General features: G+C 36.8%; 1 protein-coding gene across 1 annotated transcript in view; it reads left to right on the top strand.

Annotated features, from left to right (window-relative positions):
• Positions 1 to 23,456, top strand: part of HERC6 (HECT and RLD domain containing E3 ubiquitin protein ligase family member 6) — a gene marked incomplete at both ends in the record, with an annotated part of 59,932 nt that overhangs the window by 24,809 nt on the left and 11,667 nt on the right. The window contains 7 exons of the mRNA XM_084232961.1: positions 889 to 1,078; positions 3,154 to 3,308; positions 14,399 to 14,512; positions 14,761 to 14,919; positions 19,065 to 19,223; positions 21,487 to 21,630; positions 22,688 to 22,854. Of these exons, the coding sequence (XP_084089087.1) occupies positions 889 to 1,078; positions 3,154 to 3,308; positions 14,399 to 14,512; positions 14,761 to 14,919; positions 19,065 to 19,223; positions 21,487 to 21,630; positions 22,688 to 22,854 (1,088 nt within the window). The remainder of the gene's footprint in view (positions 1 to 888; positions 1,079 to 3,153; positions 3,309 to 14,398; positions 14,513 to 14,760; positions 14,920 to 19,064; positions 19,224 to 21,486; positions 21,631 to 22,687; positions 22,855 to 23,456) is intronic.

The raw sequence follows: 23,456 nt of genomic DNA, 5'->3' as shown, positions 1-23,456 counted from the left end.
TTTACCTATTAGTCTCATTGACTGTGCCCTGCAAATAAGATTGAGAAGAGACAATTTAATGGGAGAAAAAAAACCTGAGGATTAACATGTGCACCTTCATACACTTGCACTCAGTCATGAGTAACTTAGAGAATATGGACTTAGCAAAGAGTAATTTTGTGGAGAAGTGCCAAGACAAAGGAAAGGAACTTTGAGCTTCTAAGGTTAGCAAACTGTGGGAAAGCAAAGTAAGCCTCATGTCAGAGTAGCATTTGGGGTGGCATGTTCAGTTCCCTTCCCACCTCTGCAATCCTTCCTTGGGGTGTGGCTATGGCTCCTTTCTGGAGTACTCAGCCATGGGGTCATGAGATCCTCCAGCAGATTTCATGTGTGTGTTTGGTTGGCAGATGAGGATAAAAGGAACATGACAGGTCATGGGACATTTTATGGGCCATGTCTGGAAGTGTCATGCATCAGCTTTGTCACATTCCTTTGCCCACAGTCATATGGCCCCACCCCCTAGCCTGGGAGGCCAGGAAGAGTTCCTAAGTCTCAGGAGAAAAAGAAACCTGGATTGATGAGGGGGACAGGTGGCATTTTCTCTGCCATGGTGGATTTTAGGTCAGAGAGATCTGGGTATAGATCCCTGATCTGTCAATTTCTAGTTAAGCAACATCCACAATTCATTCAGTATGTCTGCGCACATGTGATTCTTTTATTCCCTTCATGCAGCCCAATGCAGAGAGGATGGGAAACAGGAGTCATGCAGTTTGAGTAAGTTTCAGGGAAACTCAAAGATTATTCCAAATGGAATGTGCTGGAATGAACCCCTAATCCCATAGCTTGTTTGTCACTGTGTTCTGAATCTAACATTTCCTGGGTCTTTCCCTGGTCCTATTTCAACCACAGATAACTACACGTCTCCAGGAAACTCTGCTGACAGATCTCCCATGTCGTTCTCCACACCAAGAAGCATTATCAGTTTTCCTTCTGCTCCCAGAATGTCCTGTGATGCATGATTCTAGTAACTGGAAGAGCCTGGTGGTTCCATTTGCAGAGGCTATTTATGAAATGAGTAGCCAATCTTTGCTAGTCCTAAGTAAGTTTGATTACTTTTATGTCTCATTATCTGTGTTCTCAATCGAGTTACAATCTAAAGGAGAAGTTATAGCAAACTCTGGATAGATTCCAAAACACACAAATATTTGAGTATGTGGTATGTGAATTATTGAAAAGAGTAACCAACACTTTAACAGTTATTCCCATTGCCTTACAAAGCATGTGTAATTCTCAGTCTGGAATGTAGCTTTGGAAGCAGGTTGAGAGCTAGAGAAGATCTAGGCAAGATAAATGTAGAATTTAAAACTTTCTGTTTATGTTATTTTAAAATGTTAGACATTTTGACCATGGGTGATAAAAAACAAATGTTACTTTGTGTACTTTTATTATTTTATTCAATGCTTTGGAGTTTTCTTTTATAATTTGAAGCTAATGTTAAAGACCAATATTCAAAGGTAAAAGAGAATATATACAGTGAAATAGAAACCATCCAACTCCCCTCTCAGAAAGAAGTTACAGAATGTAGTTTCTTGTGTAACTTTTGAAAGATATTTCATAAATTAAAAAAAAAACAGAATTTTTCTTTAATAGTAGCGCTATTCACATTCTTTGGCAACTTGATTTTTCCCATTTAGCAGTATATCATGGAGATGGCTCTGTTACAGCATCTAATGAATTGCATTTTCTATTTAATGGCTGAATGATAGTATAATGCTAGAATAAACTATGAATAGCTGTTTCTAAACTTTTGCTATTGTTGCAGTGCTAACATGTATTTCTTTGTATGTATATAAATTTACAAAACAGGCAAACACCAAAAGACAATAATTACTGGGTGAAATAATTTGTACATTTTTAATTTTCAGTGATTTTGCCAAATGACCTTCCATAGAAACCATGACTACTATGCTGTCCAACTTTAAGTGGTCACCACTCAATTTACAGTTCAAAGTAAATTGTGTCCTTAGACTTGGGCAACCAACTACAGTGTTTTTAAACTGTGGTCTTCTGGTAAAAAATAACGTCTTAATTTGAATTACCTCAGTTCCATTTGTGGAACACATTCCAGGAACTATCAGGTCATTTCTACCCATTTTTCCAATTGTTGCTAATATCTTTCTTTTTCATGTAGGAGCATTTGCGCTACTAGGCAATTAATCCTTTATCATTAATATAAGTAGCAATTTTTTTCTCCAGGTTATTAACTTTTTTTTACTTTGTGATTTTTTTCATGCATAACTGTTTTATGTATCTACTATATTAACATTTTCTTTCATGGTTTGTGAATTTAAGTCATACATGGAAAAGTTACCTCACTTTGAAATTTAAAAATTTTTTCCCATGTTGTTATTAGAATATGTTCACTATTTCATTTTTATGTTCAAATCATTGATGCATATGGAGTTTATTTGGTGAAGCTTCTGTGCCCATATATTTATGGTATGATCATCTATATCATTCCCTAGTAATATGCAGTGCCATCTTTAATATATAATAAAATCTTATGTATTTGGGTTCATCTATGGAATTTCTTTTAAATTAATCTTTCTTTCATGCATCTATGTCATACTATTTTAATTACTTTAGTTTGCATTATGTATTTTAATATTTGATAGCTTTATTTTCAAGGATTATCATTTAAAGTTACCAAATTCCAACTTGTAACCTCAGTAGTAGCAAAATACTGTTATTGAGCTAATTTTAAAAATCCATCTGTATATATTAGGTGTTCATACAGTCTGGAAAGGTGGATAGTATTATTTTATTGTTTTACAAACTGAAAATGTTCTTGTTGACATGTTGTGTCTGTGTGTGTGCACATTTCAGAATTTGTATGTACCATATTGAATTTTCAGTTTGAAAATCATGAAATTAATGAAGCAATCAAACATAGAAATGAAGAATTCTTTTTAGAGCTTTTTATTTCAATGATACTTAACCGGGGAAGTTTTTTTTCCACAATTGTGAGAAATAAACATGTAGGATGATATCCTTAGGAAAATATTTTATGGGTTATTGCCTCTGAAATGAAAGATCAATTTCTTGTATTTAAGAACTCAGCAGGAACAGAGAGTTTTGGGCAGGTGTATACTTACAGTTGATGTTTACCCTCAGAGCAGTGTTGGGCATCTTTGCAAGACTCTAGTCTCAACACATTGGTACAGATGCTTAAAACTGCCATCATCGCTCAACTGCAAAACGAAACTGAAGCCCAGCAGGGTTACTCCAATGCTAAAGCTCTTCTGGAAGTGATGAAAGAGGTGTATGAGGTAAGGCTCATCTAAAGGAATGTACATACCATTTCACTAAATCAGAATCCCTTAGATCTCAGCCAATTGGAGTCTTATTTTGTTTTCTGCAACAGAATTTTTCAGCCTTTATTAATTCAAAATTGTGCTTGTTTTACTGAAAAGATACACTCTGGAGGAACATTTTACATGTTGTATATTATATTGATGTACAAATAATTATCAGAATGATTCACAATTTTTATTAGAATACACAACATAATCTTGAAGTAGCCTAAGGTTAGTCTACTAATATTCTAAATGATTGTTGGGGGATAGTAAGGAGCTGGACCATTTTTAATAAACCAGTACTATTAAATTGGTATTGTTCAATTAAAAATAATTAACTAAATTAAGATGCATTTACAAATATAAATTGCTAAATGGCAATCAAAGTAAATTTTACTGTTAAATATCAATCTCAATAGGAAAAATGTATTTTGTACAAAGCAGTATTTCTCAGAAGTGCTAATGTATTGATATTTCTAAATATCAGCTTTATTGAGATATAATTAATATATGACATTGTATAGTTTAAGGTGTACAGTATTTGATTTGATACTGATTATAAAATGATTACCACCAGAGCTTTTCTTAGCTAACATTTATATCACCTCACATAAATACCATTGCTTTATTGTGATGAGAATACTTTTAATACTTACTTTCTCTGATTTTCAGGTATGTAGAATGATGTTCTTAACTATAAATCACCACACTCCATAACTTATTCATCTCATAACTAGAAGTTTGTACCCTTTGACCAACATCTTCCTATTTTACCATTCCCATACCCTGGCAGCCATCACTCTACTCTGTTTCTAGAAATTGGGCTTCTTAAAATTCCACATTTAAAGTGATATCATATGGCATCTGTCTTTCTCTGTCTACTCATTTCACTTAGTGTAGAGTCCTTAAGTTCAATTCATGTTCTGGCAAATGACAGAATTTTCTTCTGTCTTGTGGCTGAATAATATCCCACTGTGAGTGTGTATACATACATATATCTTCATTATACATTCACCTGCCCATGGACGCCTAGGTGTTTTTCTGTCCTGGCTAATGTAAATAATGTTTCAATGAACTTGGACCTGCATATATAACTTTGAGGTAGTGATTTCATTTCCTTTGGATGTAAACCCAAAAGTGAAATTGCTACATCACATGGTAGCTCTATTTTTAATTTTTGAGAAACCACTGTGCTGTTGTTCATAGTGGCTGGACCAATTTACATTCCCACCAACAGTGTTCAGGGTTCCATTTTCTTCACATCCTCCCCAACAATCATTATGTCATCTTTCTGATGATAATCATTTTAACAGGTATGAGGTGATATCATATTTTAGTTTTGATTTGCATTTCTCTCATGACTAGTGATGTAGACTATCTTCTCATGTACCTCTTGAGTATCTGTTTTTTTTCTTTTTTGTTTGTATTTTTGGTTTGTTTTTAAATTTATTTTTAATGCTATTTTCTTTTTACATCATTGATCATTTTTGAACAATATTTGCTTCCCACCACCCCCTCTGGTTGAGTCCCCATAGAATTTCCTTCCCCAGTGCATCTGTGCACCATCACCTCAGTCCCCTGTGCTCCTCCCTATGATCCCTCTCCCTCCTCCTCTCCTGCAGTGTGTCTCTGATTTATAATTGTCAGTTTTTGCTTTATTGTGTTTTGTACTGTTATTGTTTTTTTTGCACTGATGTTTTATTGGTTCCCCTATATTCCTGTTATAAGTGAAATGATCCACTATTTTTCTTTTTCCTGCTGGTTTATTTCACTGAGCATAATTTCTTCTAGCTCCATCCACATTGCTGTGAATGCAATGAGTTTATCTTTTTAGATTGCTGAAAAATATTCCATTGTGTATATATGCCACATCTTCTTGATCCAGTCATCTAATTTTGGACATTTGTAAAGAGTGCTGCAATAAACATAGGGGTACAGGTGCTCTTTTGAATCAATGTTTTTGTATCCTGTGGGTTAGATCCCTAGGAGTGGAATTGCCAGGTCATATGGTAGCTCCCTTTTTAGTAGACTGAGGAACCTCCAGACAGCTTTCCATAGTGGTTGGACCAATTTGCAGTCCCACCAGCAATGTAAGAGAGTTCTTTTTTCACCACATCCTCGCCAACATTTGTTGTTGCTTGTTTTTTTGACATGTGCCATTCTTACTGGTGTAAGCTGGTATCTCAGTGTGGTTTTGATTAGCATTTCCCTGATATTAAGGGATGTTGAACATTTTTTCATATGCCTGTTGGCCATTTGCATTTCCTCTTTGGAGAAATGTCTTTCAAGTTCTTCTGCCCATTTCTTGACTGGATTGTTTATTTTGTTGTTGTTGAGTCATGTGAGTTCTTTTTATATCTTTGTGATCAGTCCCTTATCAGTTGAATGGAGTGCAAAGATTTTTTCCCAATCAGTGGGGTGTCTCTCTGTTTTGATTAATGTCTCTTTTGCTGTACAGAAGCTTTTCAGTTTTATGTAATCCCTGGTGTTTATCTTTGCCTTCACTATCATGGCTTTGGGTGATGAGTCTTTAAAGATGTTTCTGAGATGTATGTCTTGTAGTGTTTTACCTATATTTTCTTCTATGTATTTTATGGTTTCAGACCTTTTGTCCAGTTCTTTTATCCATTTGGAGTTGATTTTTGTGTATGGTGAGAGGTAGTGGTCTAGTTTCATTTTTTTGCATGTGAAGGTCCAGTTTTCCCAGCACCATTTATTGAACAAATTGTCCATGTTCCCTTGTATATTCTTTGCTCCTTTGTCAAAGATTAGTTGTCCATATAAGTGTGGCTTTATTTCTGGGCTCTCTATTTGGTTCCATTGGTCCGTGTGTCTGTTTTTGTTCCAGTACCAAACTGTTTTAATTATTATGGCTTTGTAGTATAGCTTGAAGTTTTGAAGTGTGATACCTCCTTTCTCCTTTGTTTTCATCAGCGGGGCTTTGGCTATTCGTGGTTTTTTGTGGTTCCATATAAATCTCATCAGTATTTGTTCTATTTCTTTGAAGAATGTCATTGAGATTTTTATTGGAATAGCATTGAATCTGTATATTGCTTTTGGGAGGATGTGGCCATTTTAATAATGTTAATTCTTCCAATCCATGAGCAGGGGATGTCTTTCCATTTCTTTGTGTCTTCTTGGTTTTTTTTTAAATACTTTTTTTTTTAGATTTATTTATTTATTTATACAAGCACTGGTATAGTCAGAAGCGCGGGAGGGTGAGAGAATTCACCAGAGCCAGAGCAGAGAGCAGAACAGGCAGACTGACGAAGTACACTGCTGAGGGGAGCAGCGGGCAGCAGGAGAGGTCTGCACGCTATGTGGGACCCTCACTGGGCACCTGGGGATCAAACTGGGGCTGCAGAGGCTGCGGGCAGCTTCGCAGCCCAGCGCTCAACCACTGCACCACCGGGGAGGCCCTTCTTCAATTTCTTTTAACAATGTTTTATAATTATCTTTGTATAGGTCTTTCACCTCTTTTGTTAGGTTTATTCCCAAGTATTTGATTTTTTTTTGTTTCAATTATAAAAGGGATGGTTTTCTTGATTTCTTCTTCAGACTGACTGTTTGTGTACAAGAAGGCTATGATTTTTGTATGTACAAGAAGGCTACTGATTTTTCTATCCTGCTACTTTACTGAACTGGTTGATTATTTTGAGTAGTTTTTCTGTGAAGTTTTTAGGGTTCTCTATGTATATTATCATCTGCAAATAGTGATAGTTTTACTTCTTTCCCTATTTGAATTCCTTGTATGTCTTTCTCTTGTCTTATTGCCCTGGCTGGGACCTCCAGTATTATATTGAAGAGCAGTGGTGAGAGAGGACATCCATGTCTTGTTCCTGATCTTAAAGGAAAGGCCTTCAGCTTTTTGCCACTGAGAATAATATGGGCAGTGGGTTTGTCATATATGGCTTTTATCATGTTAAGATATGTTCCTTTATCCAGAGAATGTCCAGGGCCTTCATCATAAATGGATGTTGGACTTTGTCAAATGCTTTCTAAGCATCTATGGATATGATCATATGTTTTTTATTTTTCTTTTTGTTGATGTGTTGGATTACACTTACCGATTTTTGTATGTTGAACCATCCTTGTGCCCCTGGGATGAATCCCACTTGATCGTGGTGTACTATCCCTTTGATGCATTGTTGGATTCTGTTGGCAAGGATTTTGTTGAGGATTTTTGCAACAGTGTTCATTAGGGATTGGCCTGTAATTTTCTTTTTTTTGTGCTGTCTTTATTTGGTTTTGGTATTAGTGTAATGTTGGCTTCATAGAATGTATTTGTTAGTATTCCTTCTTTTACAATTTTTTGAAAGAGTTTGTGTAGGATAAGCACTAATTTATGCTGAACGTTTGGTAGAATTCATTTGTGAAGCCGTCTGGGCCTGGGCTTTTGTTTATGGGGAGTGCTTTGATTACTGCCTCAATTTCGCTGCTTGTAATTGGTCTGTTTAGTTGTTCTATTTCTTCTTTGTCCAGCTTTGGATGATTATATCATTCTAGGAATTTGTCCATCTCTTCTAGGTTGTTGAATTTGTTTGCATATAAGTGTTCATAGTAATCTCTGATTATTCTTTGGGTTTCTGCTGAGTCTGTTGTGATTTCTCCTCTTTCATTTATAATCCTAGTTATATGTGTTTTCTCCCATTTTTTCTTTGTGAGCCTGGCTAGGGGTTTGTCTATTTTGTTTATTTTTTCAAAGAACCAACTTTTGGTTTCATTGATCTTTTGGATTGTTTTTTTAATTTCTATTTTGTTTATTTCTGCTTTGATTTTTATTATTTCCTTTCTTCTACTGGCTTTAGGTTTTTTTTGTTGCTCTTTTTCTAGCTCTTTGAGATGTGAGATTAGGTTGTTTCTTTGAGTTCTTTCTTGTTTCTTGATGTGAGCCTGTATTGCTATATATTTTCCTCTTATTACTGCTTTTGCTGTATCCCATATATTCTGGAAAGTGGTATCCTCCTTGTCGTTCAACTCAAAGTATTTTTTAATTTCTTCTTTGATCTCCTCATTAGTGCAGCGGTCTTCCAGTTGTGTGGATTTTAATCTCCATGAAGTGGGTAGGTTCCTTGTTTTCTTTTCATGATTAATTTCTAGTTTGATCCCTTTATGATTGGAGAAGATAGTTGGAATGATTTTGATCTTCATGTATCTGTTGATGTTTGTCTTGTGGGCCAGTATGTGATCGATTCTAGAGAATGATCCATGTGCACTTGAGAAAAATGTGTGCTCGGGGTTTTTTGGGTGTAGTGTTCTATAGATGTCTGTTAAGTCCATGACTTCTATGTCTTTATTTAGGGCTCTAGTGTCTTAATTTTTTCTCGTTGATCTGTCCATTGGTGAGAGTGGGGTGTTGAAGTCTCCCACTATATATGCATTTTCTTTAATGTCTTTAATGTCTGTTTTCGGAGCTGATAATAATTGTCTAATATATTTTGGTGCCCCTTCATTTGGTGAGTATATGTTGATGAGTGTTATATCTTCCTGATGTATTGCCCCCTTGATCATAATATAGGGTCTGTCTATGTCTTTTTTTACCTTTTTTTTATTTGAAGTCTATTTCATCTGATATAAGTATGGCTATTCCTGTGCCTTCTTTTTTGGTCCATTTGCTTCTAGGATTTTTTTCCAACCTTTTACTTTCAGTCTCTGTTTATCTTCTGTAGTTAAATGTATTTCCTGGAGACAGCAGAAGGTTGGATTTTGTTTTTTAATGCAGCCTGCTACTCTGTGTTTTTTTATTGATGAGTTTAACCCATTTACATTTAGAGTTAATATTGATATGTTGGCATCTGTATTTGCCATTTTGTCTGTCTTTTTTGTATTTTATTCCTTGTTTTATTCTGTTCTTTTTGTTTATTCCTCTGTTGATTTTGGCTTTAGGACTTCTTGTAGAATTTTTTGGAGTGGGGGTTTAGTTGTAATGAATTTCTGGAGTTTCTGCTTGTCTGAGACAGTCCATATTTTTTCTTTATAGAGGAAGGAGATCTTTGCTGGGTAAAGTATTCTTGGTTTGCATTTGCTGTGTTGAAGTTTGCTGAATATGTTACTCCATTCTCCTCTTGCCCATAATGTTTCTTCAGAGAAGTCTGAAGTTAACCTGATTGGTTTTCCCTTATAAATTGTCTGTTTCTTCCCCCTTGCCAGATTCATTATTTTTTCCTTGTCCTGGACTCTTGCAAGCTTTACTATTAGATGTCTTGCTGTAGTTTTCTTTTCATTGTGGTAATTGGGAGTTCTTCTCACTTCTTGTATGTCTATATTCGTCTCCTTTTTCATGCTTGGGAAGTTTTCTTCAATTATCTCCTTGAATAATTTCTCAGTTCCTTTGTCTCTCTCCTCACCTTCTGGAATGCCTATAACTCTTACATTTCCTCTCTTCATGGAGTCTCATAATTGTCTAAGCGTATCCTCATACTTCTTCATTTGCACTTCTCTCTCCTTTTCTCTTTTGGCTCTTTTTATTTCTGTATCTTCGATAGTACTGATCTGTTCTTCCATTTCATCAATTCTGTTTTCATTGCTTTTCCCAGAGTTCTTTATCTCCTCTAATAATCTTTTAATCTCCTGCGTTTCTTTTCTTTCCTTCCTTAAGGTCTCAATTTCATTCTTCGGTTCAGTGATTATTTGTCTCAAATCATTTTTTTCCTTTTTGTTTTCTTTTGGCTATTTAATCATGATGATCATTAATTCTCTATCTGATAGGCCGAGAAGTTCTTCCATGTCATTGTTGAGCTCTGGTGACTGTATTTCTTTTTGTGGTGTGTCCTTCTCCTGTCAGCTTGCTTGTTTATATTTTTTCTTCTCCCTGTTGTTTGCTTTCTAATTAGTTCTATGCATTGGGACGTTGTGCCACTGGTGGTGGTGGGCATCTCTTTGGAGTGCTCTAAAGCTTTAGGGGTGTTGGAAACTGTTTACCAAACTGAGACCAGCACTGGTAGGCCAAAACTCCACCAGGGTGTTGATGTGTTGCTGGGCATTGTCCCTTACATTTCCCTCCCTCTGTATTTACTCAGTTCCAGCAGGGAATTAACTAGTTGGTGATTTTGTTCTGGTCACTAGGTGGCGCCAGAGACATGTACTTGCTGACCTGTGCTTTTTCCCAGTGGTTCTCTGAGAAATGGAGAAGGGGTGGAGGGGAGAACCTCAACACACAGGGACTCTTATTCAAGCTGGGTGCTTTGTCTGCCCCATGTTCACCCTGGTGCTATGCCCACAGCTATACAGATCCTGTGCCCTGAATTCTGCACTCTAGGTCTCAGTCCCAGGGCTATCAGATCCAAAACACTAGCTCTCACCCTGTGCAGTGCCCGCTTCTATGGTGCGTCCCACGCCCCGGATCCTATACCTGGCTCTCAGTTCCAGAATGGGGTCTTGCTCCACGCCTTATTTCCCTTCTTACCCCCGTTTGCGTGGCCCACACTTTCTCAGAGCCTGAGGGTGTTTTTGGGATCCCTGGTTTCCAACTATCAAGATGCTGGTGATTTGTTCTGGTCACTAGGTGGCGCCAGAGATCTTTCCTAGTGTCCTTCCAGAACTGTTTTTTTCCCTGTGGGTGACTGGTGAAGAGAGTGGGGATAGCATGGAGCGCCTCAACGGTGTGGAGGTGCTGTGTCGGCCCTGTGCCCCGCCATAGTGGGGATCCCATGCCCCGAATTTCGTGCCCCGGGTCTCAGTTCCTAAGCCCTCAGATACAGGATATGGGCTGTAGCCCAGTTCAGTGTACGCAGAAATGGTGCCTTTTGCACCCCACTCCCATGCCTGGGCTCCTGGTTTCTGATTACTCAGTGAGGGACATTCACCTCATTGACAGCTCCTGTGCGTCTCCCCACAAACCTAGGTCACTGGCGCAGGGACCTGGGCAGCCGCGATCGATCGCGATCGATCGGCATATGCTTTTTGAGCATGCACCGCTTTTCCGCACAAGCTTACCAGCTGGCCTTGGCTATTTGTTGGTCTCTCCAGGGAGTCCTTGTTTTCCTCTAATGGCACCTGCAGCTTTTCGCTCACCTCTGTGGTAATTCCTGCACAGTTCTCCACAGTTCCTGTTCATGGGGTGCAGTGCCTGAAATAGTTCCTTTCTACTCACTGTCCCACTTGATCTGTAGCTTGTTCTTGTTGGGTTTTTTTTTTTCTTCTTCTTTTCTGTTGGTTGGAGAGTGCCCACTTTGTGGGTGGGTGAGGGTAGCAGGGTTCTGAGCTTTTCTCTCTTCTTGTCTGCTTTTATGGCAACTTTCCTTTTTGGGAAGTTTGCCAGAGTCGCCTGTTCTCTCAGCGACCTGCCGTTTTCCCTCCCTATTAACTTTTTTTTTTTTAAATGGGAGGACTTACTCACAGCATTTCCCGTCACCATGTTGAATCGAGTATCTCTGTATTTATCTTCTTTGGAAAAAAATCTATTCAGATCCTCAGGCCATTTTTCTAACCAAATTGTTTATTGATTTTTGCTCAGTAGTATGAGTTCTTCACATATTTTGCATATAAACCCTTTACTATGTATATGATTTATTTTATCCCATTCCATAGGTTGACTTTTTATTTTGTTGTTTCTTTTGTGATACAATAGCTTTTTTTTTTAATATAGTCCCATTTTAAAGTATTTTTTTTATTTTTTTTATAGCGACATGTTTTATTTATTTGTTTGTTTGTTTTTTGTTTATACATGCACTGGGTACAGTCAGAAGCGCGGGAGGGTGAGAGAATTCACCAGAGCCAGAGCGGGGAGCAGAGCAGGCAGAAGGACCAAAGTACACTGCTGAGGGGAGCAGTGGGCAGCAGGAGAGATCTGCGCGCCATGTGGGACCCTCCTCCGGTGGCCGGGGAGCAGCCGGGGATTGAACCGGCGCTGCAGAGTCCGCGGGCAGCTTCGCAACCCAGCGCTCAACCGCTGCGCCACCGGGGAAGCCCTATAGTCCCATTTATTTATTTTTCACTTTTTTGTATTTTTGCAGTTATGCCCCAAAAATTATCCAGACCAGCATTCAGGAGCTTTACCCCTATGTTTTCTTCTAGTTTTGTTTTTAGGTTTAAGTTTTTAATACACTTGAGTTAATTTTTTGGAGTGGCATAAAGTAGGGGTGTATTTCATTCTCCTGCGTGTATTATCCAGTTGCGCAAGCTATATTTATTGAAGAGATTATTTTTTTTCATTGAGTGGGCTTAGTTTCCATATCAAATGTTGTCAAGCATACAAGGGTATATTTCATAGAGTTCCATTCTCTGCCATTTGTTTATGAGTCTATGTTTATGCTAGTACATACTTTTGATAGCTTTGTAGTGTGTTTTACATTAGAAAGTGGGATATACTTCCAGCTGTGTTCCTCTGTCAGTATTGTTTTTTACTTTGGGATCTTTTGGATTTCCATACAAATATTAAAATTGTTTTTTCTATTTCTGTGAAAAAAAAAAAAACTATTGGATTTTTGAGGACTACGTTGAGTTTTATAGATGGCTTCAGATAGTATGAACATTTTAACAATATTAATCCTTTTAATCTACGAAATATATATCTTTCCATTTATTTATCTTCAACTTTTTTCATCAAATTCTATAGTTATCAGTGTAAGGAGCTTTCATCTCTTTTGTTAAATTTATGCCTAATTAGCTTATAGGTTTTGATGTTGTTGTGAATGGCCAGTTGGAGTCTTAAGAAGACAAAAAAGATCATGAAGAAAAAAGTTTAAAGTAGTGTATAAATGGAAAAAAAACAAACATTAAAAACAAAACAATAGTTTATAAAAGGAAAATGTTTGGCATGAAATACTTGAAGACTTAAAAAGTAAAAAACTTCATGAGGACTTAAGATGGTATTTTGCAATGGATTTCTTTAATTAACACAGAGTACACATCACAATCTGTAGTTTTGTCTAATTTTTTTACTTACGACATTGGTTATTGGCCTTTTTAATTTCTGGATCATCTTTTTTGAGTTGGGTTTTTCTTTAAAGAACCAATCTTTTTATCAGTTATACTCTCTTGTTCATCTACATTTTTATTAACTTATGTGCTTGAATTTCTTACTTTCTGCCTTTAGTCATTTGGATTAATTTGATGTGATGGTGGCTTTTTTAGATCATTGATTTTCTACTTGTGCTTCCTCTGGGAAACCTTCGTGAGCTACTCAAATACTACAATCAGAAACTGTACCCTATATGCCTAACAACTTGTTTTTATCTACTAGACCTTGGGTTAAGGTCAGCAATCTATACCCACAGGCATTCTCGTTTTTGTAAATGAAGATGTATTGGAACAAATACACACTTGTTTGTGAACTTTTTAAAAACTGTTTTATGCTACAAAAATGGCAGGGTTTAATAGTTGTACCAGAGACTGTATGTGATAAGCTGAAAATATTGACTCTGGATTTGAGAAAGAGCTTGCTAACTACTATACCAGTAAGTTTGTCTAAGCCAAAACAAATTTTGCCTATATTTTGTCCCAATCCTGACAAATAGTGTGTGCTAAATTTACATTAATTAATTAATGGAGAAAATGCTAGATTTATTTAAAAAGTACTTTGTATTTGTATAGTGCTTCTATTTTTAAGATCAAGGTACTTTTTCCATAAACCTTGGCTTAAGAATTGGTTTACTAGTTCTATTGCCAATATCTTATATCCTTAATAATATTTATGAAAAGGGGCCTCCCTGGAGGCGCAGGCGTTAAAGACACAGTGCTATCAAGCTATCACCAGCCAGTGCAACATTAGTTCAATCCCCAGCCAGGGAACTAACCCATATGGCACAGCAGACTTCTCCTGTCTTGCCTGCTGCTCCCCTCAACAGTGTATTTCAGTAGATCTGCCTGTTTTGCTCCCCATTCTGTCACTGGTAAATATGCTCCCCCCCCACCTCTGGCCTACACCAAGTTCTATTATGCATAAATAAATGAATTTTTTAAAAAAATAATATTTATGAAAAATGGAAGTGTTACAGAACTTTATCATTAACAAATGCATTGGATATTAGAGCTCTATTCTGATTGTAAAATAGTCATACATATACATATATGTATTCATTTATTGATATGAAATGAAATTTACAAGTTCTGTTCTCTCAAAGGTAAACAACAAAGCTAAGTGTCCACTATCAGAAAATACTTTCCACATAAATGAACTCTCTAATTGTTTCGACTTTGTTGCTGATCGAAGAAGACTGTTCATTAGAGATAACATGGTAAGAATAACATCTATACTTCTGAAAATTTTCATGCCTTAAATGGAGACTTACTAGTAGCTCTGTAGTTATCTCTTTGATAAATCAAGATTTGAAAATTTCTTCATTGCAATACTGAGGTTGCTGAATTAAATGGTCATTGAAAACAAACATCCCTTACTCACAAAAACAAATGCACTTTATTAGCAATTTGTATCTGAAGTCTTACAAATTCCGAAAAGTATAGAAGGAATAGTTTAAGGTAATAAAGTAACGGAATAAAGTTTTTCTTTTACCAAAACTTATTTCTGTTTGATTTTCAGGAACCTGAAAACTTTACTGAAGTTATTTTCTGTGATTTTCCATTTGTCTTTAATTTGCTATCCAAAATTAAATTAATACAAGCTGATTTGACACTTTGGTGGCCGGTAGGTAGCCATATTTTTTTTTATTATGTAAAGTTTCAAACATACACAAAATAGAAAGAATGGTATAATGAACCCCAAATACAAAGTTTCATCAGTCATCAACATTTTTTTTCTTTATAATAACTGTTTTATTATATCAGACCTTTCAATCCACTGTAATTTTTACAGTTCTTGATGTTCAATCTCATGTAATTGAGGCTAGTAGGATGGTATGAAGGAGGATCCTTTAACCTTTAAACATGTGTCCTGTGAACATTCTGTACACTCCCACCCCAAATCTTGTGTCAGCCATTTCTTCAAAGAACACTTTTTCTTTTCAGTGGAATTATTATTTAGGGACAATAATCTGGACCTTGAAGTTGTTTGCTAGTGGGTTGACAAAGACAGCTCTAGAAAATAGATACATAATCTTATGGGAAAAATTACAGGTGAATATAGAATTTTAATATTCAAAGATGTAATTACAAGACTTATGCAAGACAAAATTAAATTTTTTTAAAGATTAATTTTTTTAAAGATGTATTTTTTTTAAATAATAAATTTTATTTTTATATTCCCCCATACAATTGCAAACGCCCCATTCTGACCCCAATCCCTCCCCTCCCGCCCCCCACCCCCCAAAAAGTGTCTCTGGTTCATAGTTTTTTGTTGATTTTGATTTTCACTTTCTTATATTCATTTTCTTGGTCCCTTATTTAAGTTTTCTAGATTCCTGCTATGAGTGAGACCATCCGGTATTTTTCTTTTTCTTTTTGGCTTATTTCGCTGAGCATGATCCCTTCCAACGCCATCCATGTTGCTGCAAATTGCATGTGTTTATCTTTTTTGAATGCTGAGTAATGTTCCATGGTGTATATGTACCACATCTTCTTGATCCAGTCATCTATTTTTGGGCATTTGGGCTGTTTCCAAAGCTTAGCTATTGTAAATAGTGCTGCTATAAACATAGGGGTGCAGGTGTTCTTTGGAATTGAAGTCATCAACATTTTGCCACACTTTCTTCATCTATCACTTTTGCTGTTTTTGTAGTTATTATTAAGCAAATATTGCTTAAATATTTGAAAGAAAATTGCAGGCCCAACTTCACTCCTCCATAGTTCAATGCATATTTCTGGTAGATGGCTCTCATGCATGCTGAGATCCACCAGTAAGTTTAGGTGGTGACCACATGATTATTCCATTTTAATGTCCCTCATGAAGCTTCTATCTAATAATTCTATCCATTATTTTGGGTAAAGTTTGCAAAAATCACAATATTTCTAATCATTATGATTCCTTCCAAAGTGATTAACTAAATGCTATAAAGAATAATTATTCCTCATCAAATTAGGATCATTTGTGACTGTAACCAAACAAAAGGCTTGCTGCCCAATGTGTATCAAGACCCTGATTACCAGTATTTGAGAGAAAAAGTTTATTCATGAAGTGGGAAGGAGGCAGACATCAAAGCTCACATCTGTCTCCCCATTTAAGAAAGAGTGGGTTATAATGATTTTGGGGGAACAGGGTTGAGAACAAAGACTAAGGGACAGGTTAAGGGCAAAGGAATGTGGACTTGGCTGCAGTGTATTGGTTGGTAACAAAATAGGTCCCTACATGGTCAAGTAATTACAGTTGCCTATTGGTTTGGAATTCAGTTTAGGTCAATTGTTTTTTCACATGCTTGGATTTTATGACCTCACTGCCCTATGAGCCAATGTTTGTTTTCCACTCACTGTAAATCTTCTGCTTCTTTTCTGGCAGTTGCATTATTCCACGTATCATTTATATGGTGGTCTAATACCAGGGTACTGTTAGAGGTGTGGGGGTGAAAGACTCCACCAGAGACAAGTGGAGAACTGGAAAGATGGATTTATTAAAAATAACCTACAAAGGAACAATGGGTGAGACAGGAGATGTCTGCGCAGGAAGGATTCGAGGTTCTTACTTAGGGCACTGGTTTGCACCGGTGATCTGCTGGGATGTCTGGTCTCAGGCCCTGCCTTTGACACAGAAGGTGTCCTGGCCCTGCATCTGCATTTCTGGAGCTGAGCTGATTTTTCTTGTGTGGGGGATTGGTCTTAAGGCTCAGTTCCCATAGCAACCTTATCAATTCCCTTTTCTATTCAAGCCTCCCAAACTTGCCTACTGGGGAGGGAATGGGGGCTTAGTGACTTAGTTTTTAAACTTATTAAATGATACATGGGCAATTGAAACAATATTTTGTCTTTCCTATCAACATCAGCCTTAGTTCTCAGTTAATAATATACATAATGAACGGTCTACTGCACCCTCCATTCCCAGGCATTGTGCTATAGGTTTTCCAAACAATGTTTTTTTTTTTTTTTTATTGCTAAGGCTTATTTTCTAAGTCATTCCTCATGAAATGTTCATGTCCATGATTTAAACTTTAAAGACATCCAAGAATCCGAAATAATATCCGTTACTTTCTTCCATTATTAGTTGAAAGGATACAGGTCATCTTAGGTGAACAGGGAGACGTTTGGGACATCACATGCACACCAGGAACCTGATCTTCAGTTACAACATATTTACTCTTTATAGTCTATTAATTACATAGTTTAAATGATATTTCCCAATGAATCATGTTTTGTAAATGCATAAAATCCAGGTTTATTTGTATTTTAAGTTATTCAGAAAGACAAGGTCCATAGCATTCCAGAGATAAGGACTCACCCACAAGTTACTCATATTAATGCCTGTCATCAGCATGTTTCTAAGATTTGACTAGGCCATCTCTTCTTTCTTAGTCATCTTTTTTTAAAAAAGCTTTCCTAAAATCCATGGCAATGGGAGAAAGTAGATGGTCTTTCCTCCTCAAACCTAGCTTCCCCTTAAGTTTCCTTTAAACAAGTCCTTTCTTCCACAGTGTTTCCTTTTCAGCAATGTTCTAATCTGTCTGCTCTGTCAGTGAGGGCTGAGTGGAGAGTGGACCCAAACAGGTTGCATATCATGAAGGATTAGGGAAGGTTTGATGATCAGAAAACCCTTAGGTGTAGTTGGCATGGGTCACGTTAGAAGCAGACTCCAGAATCTCATCCTCTAAAAAGATGATGGGCAGTCAGAACTGTAAGTTCCAAATTGGGTCACCAAGGCAAATGCATAAATGCAGAAAGGGAAAAGCAATCCAGGCTGGGAATAACAATAGCATGCAGGTTTCCAGTCCAACTCTTTGTTAGGGGAGAAAAAGTTGAGCCTGCATCAGCCACATACACGTCTCCCTGTTATAGTCAGTAGAGTGCACTGCTGCCACTTCCTATCACGCAGGGCCAGGGAACTTGCTGCACAGTAGCAAGGGATGTTCAGGAAGTGATGACTCATGACCATAAAGGACCATTAAAGGACTTTTTCTGTTTTCCAGCAAACCCAGAGCTTCTTTACAACAACCATCTTAAGGATAATCAGAAGAATTCATATATAAATTTCTTGGTAGGAGAGACGTGGGGTAGGGCTAGCCCCAGCTCAGAGCTACATGTGCATTTCTCATGGATGTTTGTAGAAGGCTGCTATGTGTACCCACAGCTGGTCTGTAAACAAAGGCTGAGATAGTTACTCTCTAGCCATCTTGTCACCATTGTTGGACAAATCCCAAGAGGGATGCATTGGTTTAAGTTGAAAATCAAAGCAAGTCAACACTACATTTCTAATCTAAGGGAATTCAAAATGAGGTCACCAATATTCTTAGGGAGTTCCCAGGCAGATTTGGTAAAGGATCACTTAAAGTAGAGTAGCACTTTCGAGAAAGTCTTTACTTACATTTACATTACCTCTGAGCTGCTAGGCTGTCATTCTGTTCTTGAGGATTATAGCACCAACACTCTGCTTCTCATAACAGATGGTAGATGAATGTCTTAACATGTTGAATATCACTGTTGCCTTTAATTATCGTGTTTTTATAAGTGATGAGAGGTGACTTTTCATTACTTAACTATAATCCATGGGAACTAATTTGGTGCCATAATTTCTCTGATTCTAGGAACATGTCCTCTTTCATAGTGGTGATATGATGCCCTTTCCCTTAAAAATGACAATATGAGTATATATAGCAGTGGTATGCATAAGGGTATTCTGTATAAAATGTTTATTGAAATATTAAATACTTCAGAGTATTCCTATGAAAATTCCTAAAATATTTATTTTCCTAGGCATCAGATAGGAAAACATGTATTGATTTCATACAACAAGGAATCTTGATCCCTCCACCACCCCAGTATATTCTTAAAGTCAGACGTAGTCACCTAGTTGAAGATGCTCTGCGCCAGTTGAGCCAAGCTGAAGATGCTGACCTCCGCAAACAATTAGTGGTACAGTAAAAAGTCTTGTTGGAAATTTCTACTAAAGTGGGAGGGAAATACTTAAACAAGGCGTAATGAAAGAACTTGCATTTGCAACTATAGTCATCAGCCTGTAGTTTTCATTCCTTGCTTAACTTCAGAGAAAACTATGGGATATTTAATAGAACACTAAGATTATGAAGTAACTTATTAATTACTTATGCCTACAAAATTGCTACAAAATCCCAAAGTTTTATAATTTATTTTTAAATAAATCTCAATCTTTTTATTAACAATTCCTTTATTTTTTTAAAAAAAATGTTTATTTATGCATAGAAGAATCAGGGTTTAGGCCAGAGGTGTGAAGGGTGAGAGGATTTACCAGAAATAAGTGGGGAGCAGAACAGGTGGACCTACTGCAATACACTGCTAAGGGGAGCACGGCGAGACAGGAGAGATCTTCTGTGCTATATGTGGGTTAGTCCCCTGGCCGGGGATTGAATTCAGGTCCTGGCAGTGTTAGCACTGAAAATTAACCCCCAGGATACCAAGGGAGGCCCCTGAAGTTTAGCAGTTTAAATAATATTAACTTATTTTAGAAATCTGCTATTCAGCTGAAGGTCACCTGATCTATACTGAATTCATATAAGGCTTTGCAGATTTTGCCTGTACTTGTTCACATGTTTGGGAGTTAACTAGGGTTCAGCTGAGGTAGGCTAGGCCTGAGTGTGGCAATTTGGCCCCACTTCCTATGTTTTCAACTTCTTTTGGGCTAGCTACCATGGACTTCTCTAAGCAGAGCCACAGATACAAGATAGTAAACCCAGTCACACAACAATCATCACTTTAGTCATAGCAAGCATGGGCCATATCCATGTAAGCCTCCTTTGTGGAACAAACTGTAAATTCACAGACAAAAGACATGGATAAAGAAGGAAAAGAATTGAGGCTATTAATGCAATCACAAGCTGCAAGGGAAACAGATACTTTTCTATATTTTGGCTCTAGTTTTAGCCATATACTTTCTACTATATTGGTTCCAATTCTGACCATTTTCACTTCATCCTTTGTGGACTCCTGCAGGACTTTTATTGTGTGTGGTACCTCAGACCATTTGTCCTATTAAGGTGAAAGAGTAAGTTTAGCTGACTGTAGGTAAGAACTGGAGTCTGTCCAGAAGGAGTGGATTTTCCAGATCAACCCCAAGAGGAAGAATTAGGTTCTCAGAGAAGAAACAAGAACCTGGAGGGTAAAACTTAGATAAAGAGGGTATTTCCCAGCATGGAATTCCAATGAGAAATGAAGAAATTATGTTGTAATAAAACCAGAATTTGTACTTTTTCCCCGTGTGTATTTTCCTTTAAATCATGATTTTGAGGAGATCAACAGAAAATAATTCTACCTACAGGAAGTGACAGAGGTGAGAAGGTAAACTATAAAATAGAACCAAACAAAAGAGCCTGAGCATGATATGATCATCAAGGCCCATTATGAATGGGTCCTGCACACTGCATATGTTAGTGTAAATGTGCAGAAATAAAATCAGAAGTAGTCTTAATTTGTTATTGGAATATTCAGTTGGAATCTAAAGAAGGCCCTTGGAGATGACAGTCTGTAAAGTCAGCAGAAAGGAAACTCTTAGTGAAGATTAGTAATGTTTATATTAAAAAGGTTAAAAAGAAATTAGCCAGAAAAGGAAGTAGGAAATAAATCATTAGAGAGGTAGGGTAAAAGCCAGGACTGGCCACAAAGTCCAAAGGTGGGCTTTAGAAAGGAAGTTCCTACTGATTTTCCACATTTCTAAGAATTCCTGCAAAGTGCCATGTCCAGGCTGACTGTAAGGTTGTTTATCAGAAATCCTAATGAGGGTAGAGGCAGGAGAAACCAAGTAGTTGAGACTGAGCCAAAGTGGCAAAGTAGGAAAGATGAGATGAAGACAGATAACAGGAAAGAAGAATCAGGAAATTTAGTGGCCTCCACAGACTTTGAAGCACCAGAAACTTGGTTCTGGATGCTGGTCAACATAATTGGTGAATACAGTGTCTTCCCAGAGTCCCCCTTCATCAGGTGAAGTAGCAGTGTGAAGGACCCAAGTACTCACTATAAGTAATCTGACAATAAATAGATTCATGATATCCACTGCTCAGTAGCAAAGTGAGGGAGAGCAGATGGCAGTGAGGTGAAGGAGGTGGGATTCTGGGAATCCTGGTGACTATAGGAGGTTTAAAACTTTTCCGTGAAGATCAGGCACATATTTGAAATATAGACCTGGGAGTATGTTCTCTTTCTTCAGATTCAATTTGTTGAAGAAATTACTTCTCTGGGTGAAGGAGTAATATCCGAGTTCTTCCACTGTATATTTGAAGAGATGACCAAGGTCGAATACGGAATGTTCATATATCCCAAAGAAAGTTCCTACATGTGGTTTCCTGTTAATGTAAGTTTTCAATTAATTTTCTTGGGGCTTTTCAAAACAGAAAAAAATACCAGATACTGCAATATGAAAACTATACATAATAATGTAACAGTAGAAGACAGCTACTCAAAATATCGTCCAGCATCACCTGGAACAGTTAGATAAGCAGAATCTAAGACTCCCTAGTTCTGAACACGAATCTTATAAGATCCCAAGGTGATTCACATGCACATTTAATTTTTAAAAAACTTTAATATACAACTGCACAGATTTAAAGTGTTCATTTTGCTAAGTTTTGATATAAATATATATCCATGAAACAATCACCACAATCAAGAAAATGAACATTTATATCATCCCCCAAACTTTCCTCCTATCCCTTTTTAATGTTATTCTTCCCTTACTTGTACCCCTTCTCCTGTCACTGATTACCAGGATTGGCTGCTTGGAGTATATCAGCTAATTAACTAGACCAAGTGGAAGATCTGTGGTACATAAGATTGGATTACTTGAGTCAAGTAGGAGGCAGAAGGATTGCTCCCAAAGTACAGTCTTGCCTTCCTAAAAGAGTTAATATTTTTATAGGATTTCTGCTATTGGGCTGGGCTGGCCAGTATAGAACATCTGTTATCTTTGCTACCAAGGCACAAGGTAGTTTCATTACCAGATCACGTCTCTTCATGGGGTGCTTGTTCCGAAAAAGATTTCCAAGTGCCCCCTTGATGGGGGATTTTATTAGGTAAATGAACCTAAGGTGATATTAGGTGACTGTAAAATTCAATAGTGAAAACTTGTTTTATAAGACTACCTGAACATGTTTTCTTATATTCCAGATGCAGTAACAAAAAGTAAATTCATTTAATAGCCTGAATTGTCCATTTGTATTTTAAAGTATGGATTAAGTTTAAATTGTATTCTTGCCTGCATAAGAACCTTAAATTATTATTTTTCTGAGGTCCATTTTGTTTCTAATTTGTGACTTTTAGAATCAGGAACCAAAATCATTTTCACAATCTAATTATCCCTTCAGATTATTGATTATTTATAATACATTAAAGGATTTGTTTTCCTTTTCCAGGCTACATTTGAGAAGGAGAGATATTACCTCTTTGGAAAGCTGTGTGGACTTTCCCTACTCCATTTAAATGTTGCCAATATCCCTTTCCCACTGGCTCTGTTTAAGAAACTTTTGGGTCTCAATCCATCATTGGAAGACTTAAAAGAACTCAGTCCTCTTTTGGGGAAGTAAGTAGTTAGTCCTTATAATATCTAGGTCATTTAGATATAAATCATGCCCCCCACACACACACATATACATGCACACACTCACAGTCTTCAAATTCAATAAATGTATGCCCTTTATATGAATTTGAATTTTAGCATGGCATAATCAAGTAAACCTTCAAAAACAGAAAAAAAAGCCAAATATTCCTCTAATTATAAAGCAATACACAGGTCTGGTCTGATCTCTTGATTTTACCTGTTGGAAACAGTTGCCTTGGCTAGTTCATAATATTCTTATTGAGAATCATTCATGCTAAATTTATTTTAAATGTTTTAGTATTTCATCAACATTATTCTTTAACAAATGAAAAACAGTTGTTTCAAGGTCAAAGGCAAGCTATATCCTGTAAGGAGAATATTGGCAACAGATATGGTAAGATTGATAACTCTGATATATAAATCCATATAAATACATGTATAGGTAATTATAAGATAAAGACATGCTCAACTTCACTAGTAATGGAAGAAGTACAAAATGAAAAGGAGAGATCATTTTTCTGTTTTCAGATCAAAAACTGTTAAAAAGTATTTTTTGTAAAACATGGTTTAAAAAACTAAAACAT

The sequence above is a fragment of the Talpa europaea genome (assembly GCF_964194135.1).
Source record: "Talpa europaea genome assembly, chromosome: 5".
NCBI classification, from domain to species: Eukaryota; Metazoa; Chordata; class Mammalia; order Eulipotyphla; family Talpidae; genus Talpa; species Talpa europaea.
This window is presented reverse-complemented; position numbering and strand designations above follow the sequence as displayed.